The sequence below is a fragment of the Barbus barbus genome (assembly GCF_936440315.1).
Source record: "Barbus barbus genome assembly, chromosome: 3".
NCBI lineage: Eukaryota > Metazoa > Chordata > Actinopteri > Cypriniformes > Cyprinidae > Barbus > Barbus barbus.
In genome coordinates, this window is record NC_136731.1 from 43,297,503 (window position 1) to 43,314,955 (window position 17,453).

Here is a 17,453-nt window from a genome sequence, read left to right on the forward strand (position 1 = left end):
TTGGGCCCGTCATCGCTGCTCGCAGCTATATTTAATATTAATGACCTCTTGTTTAATAGATTGATTAGTGAAATGAACGAATGATTTCATAAAATATTAGAATGATTGTCTCTCATTGGCCTGATTAGCTAAGCCCTCAGGACACGTCTTATTTATCGGTACAGTATTGCATGATTTATAGATTAGATTTAATAGTTTACACTTTGCAAAAACTTTACAAAGGACTCTACACTTACGTTTCTTTTCAGGAGCACTAGTGCTTCTACTTAAAAAAATTAATGATGAACACCTTCTGATCAATGACAGAAATTAACCTTACTATTATAAGCTGATTTTTGACTCCTTAAAGTATTTTTTTAACCTTTGTAATGCCATTTTTATCTTTATTAAATGTATGTCATATGTTGTGCCAAAAATAGATTTATTAACTTTTTGTAAAAAAAAAAAAAAATGATTAAACAATAAATTCATTTAAAATAATAAGATACAATCAGGAAGACTTATGGAATACTTACATACTTTTTAACAAGAGGTGGCATTAATACATTTAATAAAAACAATGTTATGAGATTGAATATAGAAACATTAAACAATTAAAATGTATACTTTAACAATGAAACTCCCAGTAGGTGGCAGCAAGTCACTGTCTGTCACTGAATCATTCATCTAATCGATTCCTTCAAACGGCTGATTCATTAAGGAATGAAGCAAGTGACTCTCTTTATGAATGGATCATTAAATCATTGACTCACTAGATTTGTTCAAAAACAAAGATTCATTCATAATCGAAACAGGCTGTGTTTGCTTGGAGATGCGCAGTGGCTCAACTGTGACTTTTTCATCAACAAAATAGTTCTCAACAGATCAGACAAGTGTTCCTAAAATGTAAGTCGCTTTATATTAACTTTTGAATAAAATCAATAATGTTGTATAAATTCAATTTCACATTTGCAAACTCTTTATAATCATTAAGTTCATCGCGATCTCGCAAACTTCTATTTCAGTGAATGAAGCTCTCTACACTGCACTGAATCTATTATTTACATCGTCTCTACACTTTGTTTGTTACGATGAATGACAAACTGCAGTCTGCTGTCAGGATCTGAGCTGTGAGGAGCAGAAGCATTTCTATTGGCTGCAGTCTGCTCTTGACGGCCAATCAAAGACGGCATTGCCAGCAAACCATAGACACAAATATCCCGCTACATTTAGTTTAGTCTGCACTGCACTACGGTTTATGCAGAAATGGGTTCGCTTTTGTAGTCTTTTGAATGGATAAAATATAGAAAACACTTTAATTTTCAAATAAATCTAACCAGTTGGAAATGAAACGATGTCCCCTCCTCGAAATTCACTCCCTGGACTCTGTCGCCCCCCCCCCCCCCCCCCCCCATTTCCAGCACTGAATGTCACTAGTAATCACCATTGAGTGTTTGTAATAACTTCTGACTGCGATACAATGTGGATTTTGGTCAAATGATGAGGCAGAAATATGTTGTTAGTAACATTCTAGAATAATTGTATGTGGAAGATACACAGTTACAACTTCTGTGGGGCTTGAAGAAACAGTAATGTAACTAGTAATGTAACTAATTACTGTTGCCAAAAAGTAATAAGTAAAGTAACAATTACTTTTGAAAGGAGTAACTAGTAATGAGTAATATATTACATTCTTTGAGTAACTAGCCCAACACTGGTCCTAATGAAGTTAACTGGTAGAGGTGTGTTAGATTAGGGTTAAAGCTAAACTGCAGGACAGTGCCCTCCAGTACCAAGTTTGCCCTTCCCTGCTTCAACTCACAAAGAGGCTTCATAAAAGATAAACCCATTAATTGCATACTGTAGATAATTATGAGAGTGCCATTTACAAGATGATTAAATATATTTGTTAATATATTTTAAAAGATTATAAACAAATGTACAGTATAACAGTGAGTGATTTCAGAAAAAGAAAGAAAAATGTACCTTTATTGGTATTTGCTGCTATTATATTACAACCCCATAAAGAGCACAATAACTCATTAGCATTTGTCTTTATAGTATTCTTTTTAATTGTTGAACATGTTCTTTTTAAAAATACAAATGACAAATCTTCATCTCTAGCATGTTGAGCTGAAGAAGGGCATCACCACAGTCCCCTGGGGACAGTATCTGCAGCATGACAAAACAGATTTCACAGAAATAAAAGACAGTAAAAATTTGTGTGTGTTGTTAAATTTCAGTAATTTTGGCAAAGTTGACAAGCTCTTTGATGAGAAACACCACGAGGGGATTCAGGCTGATGCTTTGTCTTTACGCTCTCTTTCCAGTAATCCATCTGATCTGTGACTCTGAATGGCATTTGGTGCCACCAGGGTTGATTCTCGGAATGAACCTGCAAGCACAAGAAAAAACATAAATAAATCAAAGAAGTGTTTACAGAATTTGCCCTAACTACCAGATTTGTGCTGTTTGCACTTTGAGATTAATTAAAAATACGATATACTCTCTGAACGCACCTACAAGGAAGGTGCATAATTAGTTGATAATCCATCACAAATCATTTAATTTATAATCCATTCCTTATAATGCATTCCTGTAGATCAAACAGTAGATCAAAGTCAAGTCACCATTATTTTATATACCGCTTTTTACAATGCAGATTGTGTCAAAGCAGCTTTACAGTATTAAACAGGGAAATAGTGTGTCGAGATAGTGTGTCGTTCTCCTCTGGCCAGACGAAACCAGTAGGCTGTTCCATGATGCAGCAGAATCAGATTGCGCAAAGGACTCATCTGGTTCCTGTGGTCTTGTCCCGATGGCCGTCTTGGAGACAGGGTCTTCACTGGGGATCAGTCTCTGGGGCTCATCTAGGTGTCCTGGCTGTAGAGGTCATCTCTAGGTGCTGATCCACCATCTGATCTGGATACAGTCTGGATCTGGGTAACTACGGTGACCTCGGAATAAGAAAGAAACAGACTAATATTAGCGTAGATGCCATTCTTCTAAAGATGTAACAAGTACATCGGGTGTTTTGGGAAGTGTTCCCGATTCCGGTTGACCTAATTAATGCAGCCTAACAATACTTTAACGGATTTGAATTATAGAAATGCGATAATGTATTATGTGTAAGCCAGGTTAAAGAGATGGGTCTTTAATCTAGATTTAAACTGACAGATTGTGTTTGCTTTCCGAACAGTGTTAGGTAGATTGTTCCAGAGTTTGGGCGATAAATAGGAAAACGATCTCCCGCCCACAGTTGATTTTGATATTCTAGGTATTATCACATGGCCAGAGTTTTGAGATCGCAGCAGACGTGAAGGACTATAATGCGATAAGAGCTCACTCAAATACTGAGGTGCCAAACCATACAGGGCTTTATAAGTAATTAACAAGATCTTAAAATGTATACGATGTTTAAAAGGGAGCCAGTGCAGTGTTGACAGAACCGGGCTAATATGGTCATACTTCTGGTTCTAATAAAAACTCTAGCTGCTGCATTTTGAACCAGCCGGAGTTTGTTTATTAAACGTGCAGAGCAACCGCCCAATAAAGCATTACAATAATCTAGCCTCGAGGTCATGAACGCATGTATTAATGTTTCTGCATTTGACATTGAGAGCTTAGTGTTATATTGCTGAAATAATGGGGTTGATTCCCAGGGAATGGATAACGATTGAAAAACAAACAAAAAACCTTTAACTAGTTTAATTCGGCTAATTTACCAGTTCATGTTATCCCTGTTATGATGGCTATCACAAAAGAAGCCTCCAACTGGAATGTATTGCAGATGATATGATCCAGAGCACAAACTAGAAAATAATAATAACAAAAAAGCAGTAATTGAAAATACTGTTTGGGTAGCTTGACTCAATAAAATGTGTACATAATGCAGCACAAGTTGCTTTGGATTAAAGCATCTAGCAAATGCAGGAATGTAAATATAATGTAAATTCAAATGTATTTTGAGTTACCTAATTTAAATAAAATTGACAGCTGTCCATTTGATGATTCTGCCCCTCATAGTCAGCATCTCTGTTTGTGCTTGGAGCAATCTCCTGTAACAGAGTCAATCCTGTCAGTGTTATTGTAGTTTATGGTCAGATAAAAAAACTACCATACAATAACAGATCTTACAGGTTATATTAAAATAAACAACATTCATAATATTTGTTAGCCAAACTTCCTATATATTGCTAGTCCGTTCCTATACAACCTGTGGGTTATTGAGCAGCAGCCAGTGTCTAATTCGGCTAATATAGTTGATGGCAGCTTACTCACCTGTTGTTAACACCTCTATGATTCAATCACAAGAAAAGACTCCAATACACCTCCGTTGCAGGTGGCATTACCAATAGACTAAAACCTGAAAATAAAATACAAAAGATGTACATACCAGCGGTGTGTCTTAACTCATTTTTCTTTACTATTTTCACGTTAGCTCGCTGTTATGTAACGCCTGACATAACCTGAGATAAAAAGGCAGTGTAGAATTATTCTGCTTCCCTGATTAATTCGGTAAACTGATGTTATAACTTACCTTACCAGCTGCAGTGTCCCCAATTTAGCAATTTTGTTGCTAAATTTAGCAACTTTTCAGACTACCCTAGCAACCTAATATGAATTGCTAAGAACTTCATTTGAACAACTTTAAAGGTGAGTTTCTCAATATTTAGATTTTTTTGCACCCTCAGATTCCAGATTTTCAAATAGTTGTATCTCAGCCAGCTATTGACCTATCATAACAAACCATACATCAATGGAAAGCTTATTTATTCAAAATTTACACTTATGACTGGTTTTGTGGTCCATGGTCACATATATAAAATATATTTTTGTGCTGAGATTTGATGCAGTTCCACAAATTTCTGTAGGGATTATGTAATGATGTCATTGCGCAGTGATGTCACAATGTCATTTAGCAACTTTTAGCAACAAATCAACCTTCCTTTAGCAACTTTCTCTGAAAATGAGTTGGCAACATTGACCAGCTGATGTAATCAGCGTAATGATGGCTCCAAAACACCCCCTAGCCGTTGCAGACGATACGATCCGTAAACTTGAACATAAAAACATGAACAACTATAAAAAAAAATAACAAGAACCGGATACAGTGTAGCTCTTCTGATTGGCTGAAATCCTCTGATCTCTGAAGAGTGCTCGCTGTTGCCTCTACAGATGCACAAATCACTTTTGCTCCATTTATCACACAGATATGTGGTGCAAAAGGGAGAGAGCGCGAAACTAGTCATTTGCAGGTGAAAAACAGCGTTAAGACTCGTAGCAGCAGATTCGAGCCGTTGTCGTTGTGTACTTGAGTTTGTGCTCGAAAAAGCATCTGAGGAAAAAATATATATATGTAAGAAAACGTTCTATAAGTGTGCAAATCTCATTGCAAGAATTCAGATACTGATCTGTGGATGTACAAAATTCGTCCGTGACTTCACATTTTTGATGCAGGTGTGTGGATGTGTTTTGCACCATATTCACTGCAGCAATAGCAGCAAAGCATGTGAGAGTACGAGTTTCTTGATTTGTGATTCGTAGAATAGGATTTGTGTATCTGCAATGAAGGATTCGAGAAGGTGTAACTATTGTGTTGTGCTTGTGGGAGAGAGAAAAACATCTACAAGTTTGCAACTTTTGTCTGTGGCTTCAAATTTACTGATACACATGTGTGGCTATTCTATACAACTACAAATTCTGCTGTCACGGACGCTCAGCTGTTTTGCACCAAAAATACCTTCATAAAACATATACTGATCTTCACAGGTGTTACCCATAAGGAAGGTGACACCAGTGACAGTTTTCATGGAACATTCTTTCTGAAAAGAAACAGTGGACTAAACATGGGCCTTCTTTCATAGATGTTTAGAAAATAGGAAGGAGGAAGTCAAGTGATGTCATCAGGGTGATTTTTATTTAAAAATAAAAGACTTTTGTTAAACGGTAACACCAGTGACAACTCCAAAGGACCACTGTTTTCATTATATATTTATAATATTTATTCAGCATTTTGTTTTATTATGCCATTTATATCATATATCTGATAGTTATGAATAGGGGAGACCAGGGACAGTTGTAACACTTTGAATTCCACTAATCAGAAACAACCTACAGTGATGTCACTCACTGTGCTCATGCTCCTTTAGTTTCCCTCCATTTTTGCTGAAAGGGAGCCACATGTGAAACTTCTGGACGGAGTTATATAAAAAAGTTTGATTTGAGGTAAAAAAAAATACTTTTTTTTCTGATGTACTTTTTTGGATGCTGTTATAGGATCAAATGTCTATGAATTCAAACAAGTATTATTAGAATCACTGTTTTGTAAGCTACAAATAGAAATGTCTAACAAGTGTCAAACTAGCAGTCAAGCTAGCTCACATGAGATGAAAACATGGTTGGTGATACTGTATCAGTACAGTATCACCAACCAAGTTTCATTTATATTGTAAAAACTAATCAAGCTAAAAAAAAATTGCATAGTTTAGCTTTAATGTGCAAATTAAAAGTAAAATGTGCACTGTGCATTTTAACACTGTGCAAATTAAATGTAAAATGTAATTATCTTTTTTTATATAAAGATAGTCAGTGGAAACGTGATTGCTTACAGCATGCCAAAAATCAGGAAGAGGAAGACAGACAGGGGAGTCCCATTTCCTGTGCTGGAAAGGGCTTCTGATGAAATAAGACAGGGAAAGTCAGTCAGGGGAGTGGCCAAAACATATGGCATTTGCCATGTGACCCTGCACCGATTCTACAAGAAGAGGAGCCAGGGATCAAAGACACTTCCCAGAGTTGGATACTGGACTCCGAAAAGGGTTTTCACACTAGAGCAGGAGCTCCTCTTAAAAGACTACCTAATGCAGGCAGCTGATTTATATTTTGGGTTGAGCCCTCTCTCTGTTGTTGAGAATGTTTGAGTTCATGTTTAAACTTTTTTGAGGTGTTCTACCCATTAAATAAATTTCTTGTATTATAATTTGACGGTTTCACCTCTTTTTTGTCATGTAGTATGAAAAAAAGGTAATCATTCCTTAAAAACATTAAATGAATAGTCACAATAACATGACTGATAAATAATATTTTCCATTTTGAGTATATGATTGATTAATTATGTATATTTTAGACGTTACAACTGTCCCTGTACACTGGGACGGTTGTAACAGTGGAGAGACTGTATTAAAATCAATTTTGCAACCTGTACATAAAACCACTTAAATACATTGTTTCAGAAGTTGACAGATTGAAGTTTATAATATAACAAATTGGTTATTCCAGTATAAATGGTTTTTGATGTATTGCTAAAATGGCAAAAAGTGTTACAACTGTCCCTGGTCTCCCCTACATTGTTGTATTTTAAATGGTAGAAAACCTGTTTTTGATCTCAGAATTTCCCTCTGTACATGGCTGCGGGGACGAGCAGTTTTGTGGTGCTTGGAATTCTTTATAATGAATTAAAAACAAATATTGCCAAATTGATGGCTCAATAAGGTGTAATTTTTCAAATAACATTGTTTCATTTTACAATATAAATAAATTGTTAAAGTGTTTTTCAAGTGTAATATTTCTGTAAAGGCTGGGGGCAGAAAAGTGGATATTTCCATAGAACGACCCAGTAGCCTATTGACATCATCAGAAAATGAGTTAGCAGAGAAAATATTAAGATGACAGATTACCTTATTTATTCATTCATTAGTTTTTCTGTGGATTAACTTGCACGGATTAATTGTTCACCTCAAGACTGGCAAGTAAATAGTGGTAGCTGTTATCATTTTCAGTTACATACTGTATAAGGTCTATTTGGTGTCCTTCAAAAAATCTCACAATAAGGGATGCTATGCTTAAAGTGACCAGATTGGAAAGAAACAAAATGTTGTCAGTTTTAGAAGTAGAAGGGAAAATGGAAAAATCATATTGTAGTATTTGATGCTTTTATTTAATATTGCAGTTTTTATTATTTTTTTGTAATACTGAAGTAATACTGAAAATTTGAATATGAAACTGTTCAAAAGGCTATCAGAATAACAAAATAACTTTTTTCCCCATTTTGTCAGCAAGGTTTTAAGATTTTAAACTGTAATGGCGATCTATGCCTTTCTGTTCTCCGCCATTTCAACAGGGACTGGCACAAAGGATTTGACGCGTAAAACCAAAAACTTGCAGTGTAACAGTTTCCTTTTCGTTTGTCAGGATACAGCAAAACTCAAAAATCAAACTTAAGAACTATTTACACTTTTTCAAGCTTCAAATTAGATATGGTTTCAAAGAACGGTCAAAAGACTGTCTAACACCAAGCCCCTTCCTTCTTCTTCAGGCTCAAACTATCAACGGTCGCTTACGCATTTACGTATTACGTATGAAATTTACCTATGCAACTTCACTTATACAATAAAAATATCACAAAATATACAAACTGTATATTAAATAACAACCACTCTCAAAATAAATAATATAACAATAATATAGAAAAATATTACAATGTTCTTAATGTTCTTTATGGCTCTAACATAAACAAATAGATCAAGGTCAGTAAAAACAGAAAATAAAACCGAACCATTAATATTGTCAACACTCGTCTCAATGCTTTGAAATCAATCACAGAATGACACAGCCTTGATTAATTTTTCTTGTCCATTCTGTATCATAATTTGAGTGAAAACCAAAACTAAACCTAAAAGTGCCAATTATGTTTGGCTCCCTAATGAACCATTTCACATTAATCTACACCACTGCTTTTTTAAAACTTCAATCTCCTTTTTCAGTTTTTCCACTTCTTCACTTTTCTCATGTTTCAGGTGTTGGCAGAGTTTGTTCAGTAATTCTTGTTGTTTCTGATGATCTTCCAGCATCTGTTGGAGCTCCTGAACGTCCTGCTCTTTGAAATCATTCAATTCTTCTGCTTGTTTTCTGGCTTCATCTTCATGTCTCTTCTTTATGACTTTTATTCTCTCTTCATATTCCTTTTTTATTTCATCTCGCTCTTTCTCTTCTCTTTCTTTTCTCCCCTTCTCCTCTATTTCTCTTCTCTTCATCTGTTCTTCTTGCTCTTGTTTCATATATTCAATCATTTTCTTCCATCTCTTTCTCTCTTCTACTCTTCTCTCATCTTCTTCTCGTTTTCTTCTCTCCCACTCCTCTTTTCTGTCTTGTTCCAGCTGATCATAATATCTTCTTGTTTCCATTTTCTTCTCTTCATATTCTCTCTCTTTTTCTTCTCTTTCTCTTCTTTGTTTCAGTCTCTCCACCTCAAACTTCTCTCTTTCTTCTTCTCTCTCTCTTTTAAACCTCTTCCTCATTTTCTCCAGTTCTTCTTGTTTTTCTCTCAGCTGTTCCTCGTGTTTCTCTTTTCTCTTTCTCTCTTCTTCTTCTCGTTCTCTCATCTGTCGTTTCTTTTCATCCTCCCATTCTCTCTGCTGTCGCGTAATTTCCTCTTTTATCTCATTTTCAGCTTCTTTTATTTTTCTTACCCAATCTTGTCTCTCTTTCTCATCTTCTTCATTCCTCCTTTTGTTCTCCAAATTTCTCTTTTTTATTTCTTCTTCTTGTTTATTCTTTAACTCTGTTATAATATGTTGTTGTTCTTTTTTCCACTTTTCTTGTTCTTGTCTGTATTTCTCTTCTCTCTTTCTATCTTCTTCTTCTCTTTCTTTTTGCTGTTTTTCATACTGTAATCTCTGATTTTCAACCTCATTCTTCATCTCTTCTATTTTGTGATGATATTCATCTCTTTGCTGTTTTTCTTCTTCTGATCGTTTCTGGTTTTCAATCTCTCGTTTCTTCTGTTCTGTTTTTTCTTTCTCTTCAAACTCTTTTCTGAGTTTTTCCTCATTTTCTCTGAACTGACTCTCCATTTTCATTCTTTCCTCATCTGCTCTTTGTTTCTCTTCCTCAAGTCTCTCCATCATGTTTTTCATTTCCATCTCATATTTGGCTTTTAATTTTTCATTTTGAATCTGAATTTCTTTCTCTCTCTCTTTCAGTATTTCCTCCATCCTCTTTTTAATGGACATCTCTGCCTCCTCAAACATGCTGTTGGTGAAGTATCGACCCTTATTAGTGTTTTTCAGCTCTTCTATCATGTTTAACAGTTGAATCACTTGCGTTTTGTCTTGTTTTTCTATGTTATTGAAAACCAGGAATCTGTTTCCACAATCTCTGATCAGTTTCTTGACCTCAGCATTGTTTCCTCTTTCCACATAATCTTCTATAGATTCACCCTCAAGATCGTCTCCTCTGGTGAACACAAGGATGCTGAACTGAGCAGCTTTTGGACCAAAGATCTTCTTTATCAGATCCACAGTGTCCGCCTCCTCTTTGGTGAATCGTCCCACACTCAACACAATGACAAACACATGAGGTCCAGGTGACGACAGAGAAACACATTTCACTATTTCTTCTATCACTTGATCATTTGACAAAGTCGTGTCAAAGAGTCCTGGAGTATCAACAACAGCTACTGATCGACCATCAACTTCACCAACTCCCTTTCGGCAATCAGTCGTCAATGAATCCCTGCTTGCTTGACTCGCAAACTCATTTCTTCCCAGAATAGTGTTTCCTGTCGCACTCTTTCCATTTCCTGTCCTTCCGATCAACACAATCCTCAGACACTCCTTACGTCTTGCACTTTCAGCACCTGAAAATCAGAGGACACACATTAAATTGTTGTTTCTAGTTACTAATTAACTGTATACCTTACTACAGATAAAAAGCTGACAGCCCAAATAGCCAATCAAATCTCTACACAAAGAAACCTTGTTGCCATGCCTCTGTAGGCCTCTTTGCCTCGCTTTACTTAACTTCTGGATACACAAAGGTATCACTGGGTGTATTTTCACTAATTTCACTATTTTCCTAACTTATAGAGTTTGAATTCCAAAATAACCCGATACACAAGCTTGTGCTTCCTGTTTTGTTTTTTTTACAGCAATAAACTTTTTTTTAAGTAATTAACTCCCAAATCCTCAGGTCAGCAAGAGAGTGTAGCCTCCAACAGTGCACATATTAAATGTTTCTCTTATCTAACAAAGCATTTTCAGGAACGGTGTCCACAAACGAGCTGATGACTTTAATCAGGTGTGTTTTGATTGGGGAGACACATTTCACTCCTTCCAGGAACAGGATTGGGAAACTGTGTGTTGTTTTAAGTTTATTTGTCATTTAGACATCCACAGAGAGGTATAAGAATATGAAAAGAAGATTCACATATGAAATAAAACTAAATATATATTCACAATACTGTAAAGAGGTACTGAACGTCGTTGATTTAATGGATTGTGTGTAGTGATTCTCTTCAGCCGAGTTCTGCTTATATTTCAGTGTTTAATCACTGCACACTGATGGTCTTCACAGACTCCTTTCAACTTACCGGTTGTGAGATCACTAACTTCACTTTGTTGTTCCTTGTAAGGTTTAGATTTCTGTTTTTCTGTTTCTTCTTTTTTCTTCTTCTCTTCTTCTATTTTCTGTCTTTCATCTTGTTTATGTTTTTCCCATTGCATTCGTTCCTGTTTCATCTGCTTAAGCAGTTTACTCTCCTTTTCCTCTTTGTCTTTAAGTAGTCTTTTATATCCTTCCTCTCTCTCTCTGAATTCCTCTTCTCTTCTCTTTCTCTCTTTGTCTTGATTCTGTCGTTCTTCGTCCATCTTCACATTCATTCTCTCTTTCTCTTCTTCTTGTTTCTTCATCAGTTCTTCTCTTTCTCTGTTCATTCTCTCCATCATCTTCATCTGTTTTTTTTCTTCTTCATATTTAAATTGAAGATCTTTCTCTCTTTCTATTCTCTCTCTCTCTTCTTTCAGTCTCTGATTAAATTCATCCCAATCTCTCTGTTCTTTTTCTCTTCTTTTCTCAACCTCCTCTTTTCTTCTTGTTTTTTCATCTAGTTTCTGTTTCTCCCATTCCTCTCGTTCTCTCTTCATCTCCTCATGCATCATTTCCTCACTCTCTTCTTTCTCTTTCATTAGTGTTTGATATCTTTCTTCCAGCTCTCTGAATTTCTGTTCTCTTCTCTTTATCTCTTCATCATTTTTCGCTTTCTCTTCTTCTTGTTTTTTCATCAGTTCTTCTTTCTCTGTCATTTGTGTCTTGTATCGTTCTTCTCTTTCATTAAACTCTTCTTCTCTTCTTTTTCTCTCTGTTTCATGATTCTGTCTTTCATTCTCTATTCTGTTCATCAGTCTGTCTACTTCTGTATCATAATCAGTCTTAATTTTTTCTCTTTCTGCTTTTATTTTCTCCTTTTCTAGCCTAATTTGCTCTATTTCGTGTCTAAATGTCTCTCGTTCTTGTCTCATCTCGTTTCGTATCTCTTTCTGATGTTTCTCTTGTTCTTTTATTTCTCTTTTCAGTTCCTCTTCTCTTTTCTTTCTCTCTTTCTCACAGTTCTGTATTTCTTCCTCCATCATCATCTTCATTCTCTCTTTCTCTTCTTCTAGTTTCTTCATCTCTTCTTCTCTTTCTCGGACTCTCTCCATCAGGATCTGCATCTGTTGTTCTTGTTTTTCTCTCTCCATCTCTCTGAACCTCTTACACGAGTAGTAACTCCCTCCGTTTTCTTTCACCATGTTGTCTATCTTCTCCAGTAGATCAGACACCTGTGTTCGGTCTCCAGTCTGATTATTATTATTCAACACATGATATCTGTTTCCACACGATTCAATCAGCTTCATCAGAGGAGATCCAGGTTTCCCAAAACACTGTTTAATGGTTTTGTTCTTCAGTTCGTCTCCTCTGGTGAAGAGCACCATGGTGTACATTAATGATTTCTCCCCAAACGTCTCTTGGATGATCTTCACTGATGTTTCCTCATGTTTAGTGAATCGTCCCAGTGGAATCAGTAAGAGAAACACATGTGGTCCAGGCAGGATCATGGAGATGCAGTTGCTGATTTCTCTCTGGATCTCCTCATTACTGAGTTCAGTATCAAACATTCCTGGCGTGTCGATCACAGTAACACGTCTACTGTTGATTTCAGATGTCTGTCTCTGACTCTCTTTAGTCACTGATTCAAAAGATGCTTCTGCTTTAAAACAGTTTCTTCCTAAGATTGTGTTTCCAGTTGCACTTTTCCCAACTCCAGTTTTTCCCAGCAGCACAATCCTTAGATCATCTTCTGTGTTTTCTCTAGAAACTGAAAATTAAAAACAGAACAATATTGAAATTTAACTAAATGTTTTCATGTATTTAAATGTCAAGATAAAGAGGAGGATCAGGTAAGATGAGATACTTTTCACTGGTTTCATTATTCTGAGTCAGATATGATCTTTGTTATATGTATACTAGGGCTGTCAACATTAGCGTGTTAACGCATGGGATTAATCTAAAAATTTTAACGAGTTAATATTTTTTAATGCAAATTAATCGTTTGATAAGGTTTGACAACAACTTCTTGCCGTCATCGCAGCGCGGAAGCCTGCGTCCTAATGTGCATGCTATCCATCCTAAATTCTATGTAATATTAGTAATTTTCAATACTATTTAGGGCAGATAGGGTGTATAATATGCAGGGGTTGTGTGATTATGAGGTGCCGGGCTAGACAAAAAGTGAAGCGAGAGAGTGAGAGAGATAGGCCTATGTGATAAGGGTACAGTGAACCAGTGTTGCCAGGGTCGTGGTTTTCCTGCACAATTGGACTATTTTAAAAATACAGTCCCGGGAAAAATTACAGAGCCGTGGGTTGTGGTTTTTTGGGCTACTTTTATAATGTACCGCGGCCGCCCAAAGTGTATACACATATGATCACAAAAGGAATTTATTACAAACACTCGATGGTGGTTTAAAGTGAGTTCTGAGTAAAAGTGCACTAGTATTAATCTCATAAATTGTTTTATGTAGCATGAACAGAACAGGTCCAATTCTTCTTCATAATGCATTTTATCATAATATGTTTTATCAAACTTCTTACGTATCATTACGACCTTATCATTATGTCTCTTACCTGGCGGAGATGTGAAAGGTTCTGTTTCCTTAAACTAGTTTGTCATGCTTTTTTTTTTTCAACACATTTACAGGTAAATCCTGGTATTTTAAATGTGCGATTAATCATGATTAATCACAGTCCATGACTGTGATTAACGCGATTACTTTTTTTTTTTTATTGATTGACAGCACTAATGTATACCAATTCAAACTATGTAGAGTCTTATTTCCTTTTCCATAACTAAAATAGTAATAATCTTTGACACAACTGAGCCCATGCCTGTAGTTAGATGAGTGGAATAGATAGCCAACAGAAAAATTTACTTTCATAACTTGCCATATTAATTCATCCTAACATCATTTTGAATATTCTAATAATCAATATTTCCTGTGAAACACTGAAGCTTGACTTTTGACCTTGTTTTTGTACAATTGGAATGTTCTGTTGTTGAAACATATAAATGTATACAACACTACAGAATAAAAATAGAATTCAAATTTCAACATTCACATTTGTTGTTTTTTCAGCACCATAATTTAAGGCTAATTTTCTGTTCATTACCTTGTGAGTCCAGAGAATCAATTTTCCTCCTCATCTCTTCAAATTTTAGCAGTTTTATCATCTGTGTCTCCAGAAATGTCTCTGTGGAGAAAACATCTCCTCTATTTTCTTCCACCATCTGCTGAATGTTCTCCATCAGTGTGGACACTTGTGTTTTGGGACCAAAGAAATTATGTCGAGCTCCAAAATTCTCGATGACAGACTGTGTTTCTTCATTGAGTTCTGCTGTCTGATGTTCTGAATTTTGCATTATGAGGATCATGATGTGTTTGTTGATTCTTGAGCTGAAGATCCTCTGGATCTCCTCGATTTCTGCTTTGTCTTCATTATTGAGTGAAGTATCAGGAATAATGAGGAGGAAAACATGAACTCCAGGATGACAGAGAGACACACAGCGGAGAGTCTGACGCATCACTTCCTCCTCTGAGAGACCAATCAGAGCTGGAAGCTCCTCCAGAGTGATCTGACGATCCTGAAGCTCCTCGTCTGATCTTCTGTCTGTCTGCTGCAGGATCCGCTCTGATATGGAGGATTTTAATGTCCTGTCACTCCCACACACAACCAGATTCAGCTTTTTACACTCTGAAACTGAGAGAAGAAGAAGATTAATATAAAAAAAAAGTTAATTTATTACTACAAACTATAAAACATCATCACACTCACGTCTTTCTGTGGTCTGTTTCTTCATTGTGAAATACTGTGAAGCTTCAGCACAATCCAAGTGCTGTCCATCATTCACTTTCACAATGTTCTCAAACATCTGCAGAAGATCATCAAGAGAGCTGCTCCTCTGAAGACTGAAGTGTCTGTTTGCACATTTCTGGATGATTTTCTGTAGGATGTCATTGGTTTCTGTGGTCTCTTGTGTGGTGATCACCATTGTGTGTTGATAAACACGCTCAGAGAAAGAGTGCAGCACCTTCTCCGCATGCTGTTGATCTTCTGCTGAACACTGATCATGTTTGAGGAGCAGAAGGAACACATGAGGTCCTGGATCAGACAGATACACACACTCTTTCACTGTCTGTGTGATCTGATGATCTGAGATGTTCGCCTGGAGCAGCTGAGGACTGCTGATGAGCATTACGTGTCTGTCCTTCAATCTTCCTCCGACTCTGTCTACAACATCTGGAGGAGCTTCACTGTCAAATACTGCTCGTCCTAATATGAAGTTTCCTACTCGACTGTTTTCTGACACGCTCTTTCCCAGCAGGACAATCCTCAGATCACTCACTGAAACACACAAGTAATGTGTTACAAACACCAAGAACTGTAACATTCTACCATCACAGATAGTACACAGTTCTATATAGAACCTTAAAGGGTTCTATCAGGCGCTACATATTTGGAACTCCTAGTAGGTTCTATATAGAACCCTTTTTAAAGGTTCCCTTTGGGGTTCTTTGTAACCAAGAAAAAGTTTCTATATAGAACCCCAATTAACCTTTTTTTCTAAGACTGTACACACCAGCAGGACTAAAAGTGATATAGATCAAGCATTTGTTGCATGTTGTACACTACGGTCATTGATATTCTTCTATTGACTTACGGTCAGGTGGTCTTTCTTTGCTCCGTCTTCTCCTGTGAGTAGAACTGCGAACAACAGCTATAGAAATAAAAAACCAAAAAAACACTTATGTTTGACTTGGATATGACGCAATGACTAATAACAAATACAAAGCACATTAATGAGTGTGTGGTTTGAAGGTTAAATTTATTGATTCGCTGAAAGAGTACAGTTTACACCACAGTAAACATATAACACATAAACCAGTATTTTTAGAGACAGACTTAAACCACGTAAAACGGTGTAATATTATAAGATATAATAACACGGTACGCTGGTACATACTAGTCTTTCCATATGCAGAAAACATATTCGGTGTTTCATCAAGTATATGAAGCACATCATTTCAGTGGTTGTGTAACAATTTCAGGTTACATTTTTTATCAGCTTTATTTTAAATCTGAGCCTTCAGTTTGGTTTCTAAATTAGAAACTGTGTTTAACAATTTATAGGACTCTATGAACACTATACATCATGTAACGCACAACTTATAGAATGAGGCTGCTGATATTTCACAAACACTCATGTCCTGAAACATCAACAGAAACATGACTGACAATGAATGGTTAAATACCTGTTTAAATACCCTTTTTTGTAAATACTCAAATACAATGAAATGTGGAAACTTTTTTACTTTAAGTAACTTTTTGATTAGTAAAACTTCTTAATTATAAAGTACACAGATCTTGTCCATGGTTTCATCTCTCAAATGGACAAAGATCATTTTCACCTGTAGTAGCTGAACTTCAGATGAATCTTTATATGAACTGAATTCGTTTATTTAGTTCATATCTTAGGTGTAACTGTATACAGCAAACAAACCTGCATACGTCCATATGTTTCAATTACACTTATTTGATATGATATGACTGACTGTTATGATGTTCATATTCATTAATAGAGTAATCTCTCACCTCTGCTTTCTCTGCTGGCCATGTTGATATTCTGTTCTTTCTTCAGTCAAGAGTTGATCATTTACTCTGACTCCTGACATCTGTGTTCATCATCCTGTCAGACATTACACTGATTTCACTTCATTAACACACACTAAATATTTGATTTAATGACAAAATAGCATGTGAGTGAAATGCAACAACTATAAAAGCTTTACATTTAATAACAACTGATTGATTGCAACTGCACATTTTGCACTTAAAATATATGATCTTAGACTCCATTTTAGACTGCGTTCATAATTATCTGAAGCATATGAAAGTGAAACCGCAACTCATACAGTAACAATCACACTACTAATAAAACTAAAGTCCTTATTTGTGTTGTACATCACATTTACTCGTACTATGGACCACAAACAGTGGTCCATGGTGTCTTTAAATTAAATTATACAGGCTACCTGCATGTCGAGGTTTGTCGCGACCTTCACAAAAGCAGGAAGAAATCGAGTATAATATTATATATTC

The 17,453-nt window shown here is 36.0% G+C and overlaps 1 protein-coding gene across 1 annotated transcript; it reads right to left on the reverse strand.

Moving 5' to 3' along the window:
- Positions 1 to 7,689: 7,689 nt before the first annotated feature.
- On the reverse strand, positions 7,690 to 17,433 carry LOC306852131 (uncharacterized protein). The gene is made up of 7 exons (XM_079388790.1): positions 17,387 to 17,433; positions 16,947 to 17,040; positions 16,015 to 16,071; positions 15,129 to 15,698; positions 14,466 to 15,053; positions 11,351 to 13,114; positions 7,690 to 10,618 (listed from the first exon to the last, which is right to left on the reverse strand). The coding sequence occupies exons 2-7, from the start codon at positions 16,966 to 16,968 to the stop codon at positions 8,694 to 8,696; spliced, it is 4,926 nt and encodes a 1,641-aa protein (XP_079244916.1). The 5' UTR covers positions 16,969 to 17,040; positions 17,387 to 17,433; the 3' UTR covers positions 7,690 to 8,693.
- Positions 17,434 to 17,453: the final 20 nt, after the last annotated feature.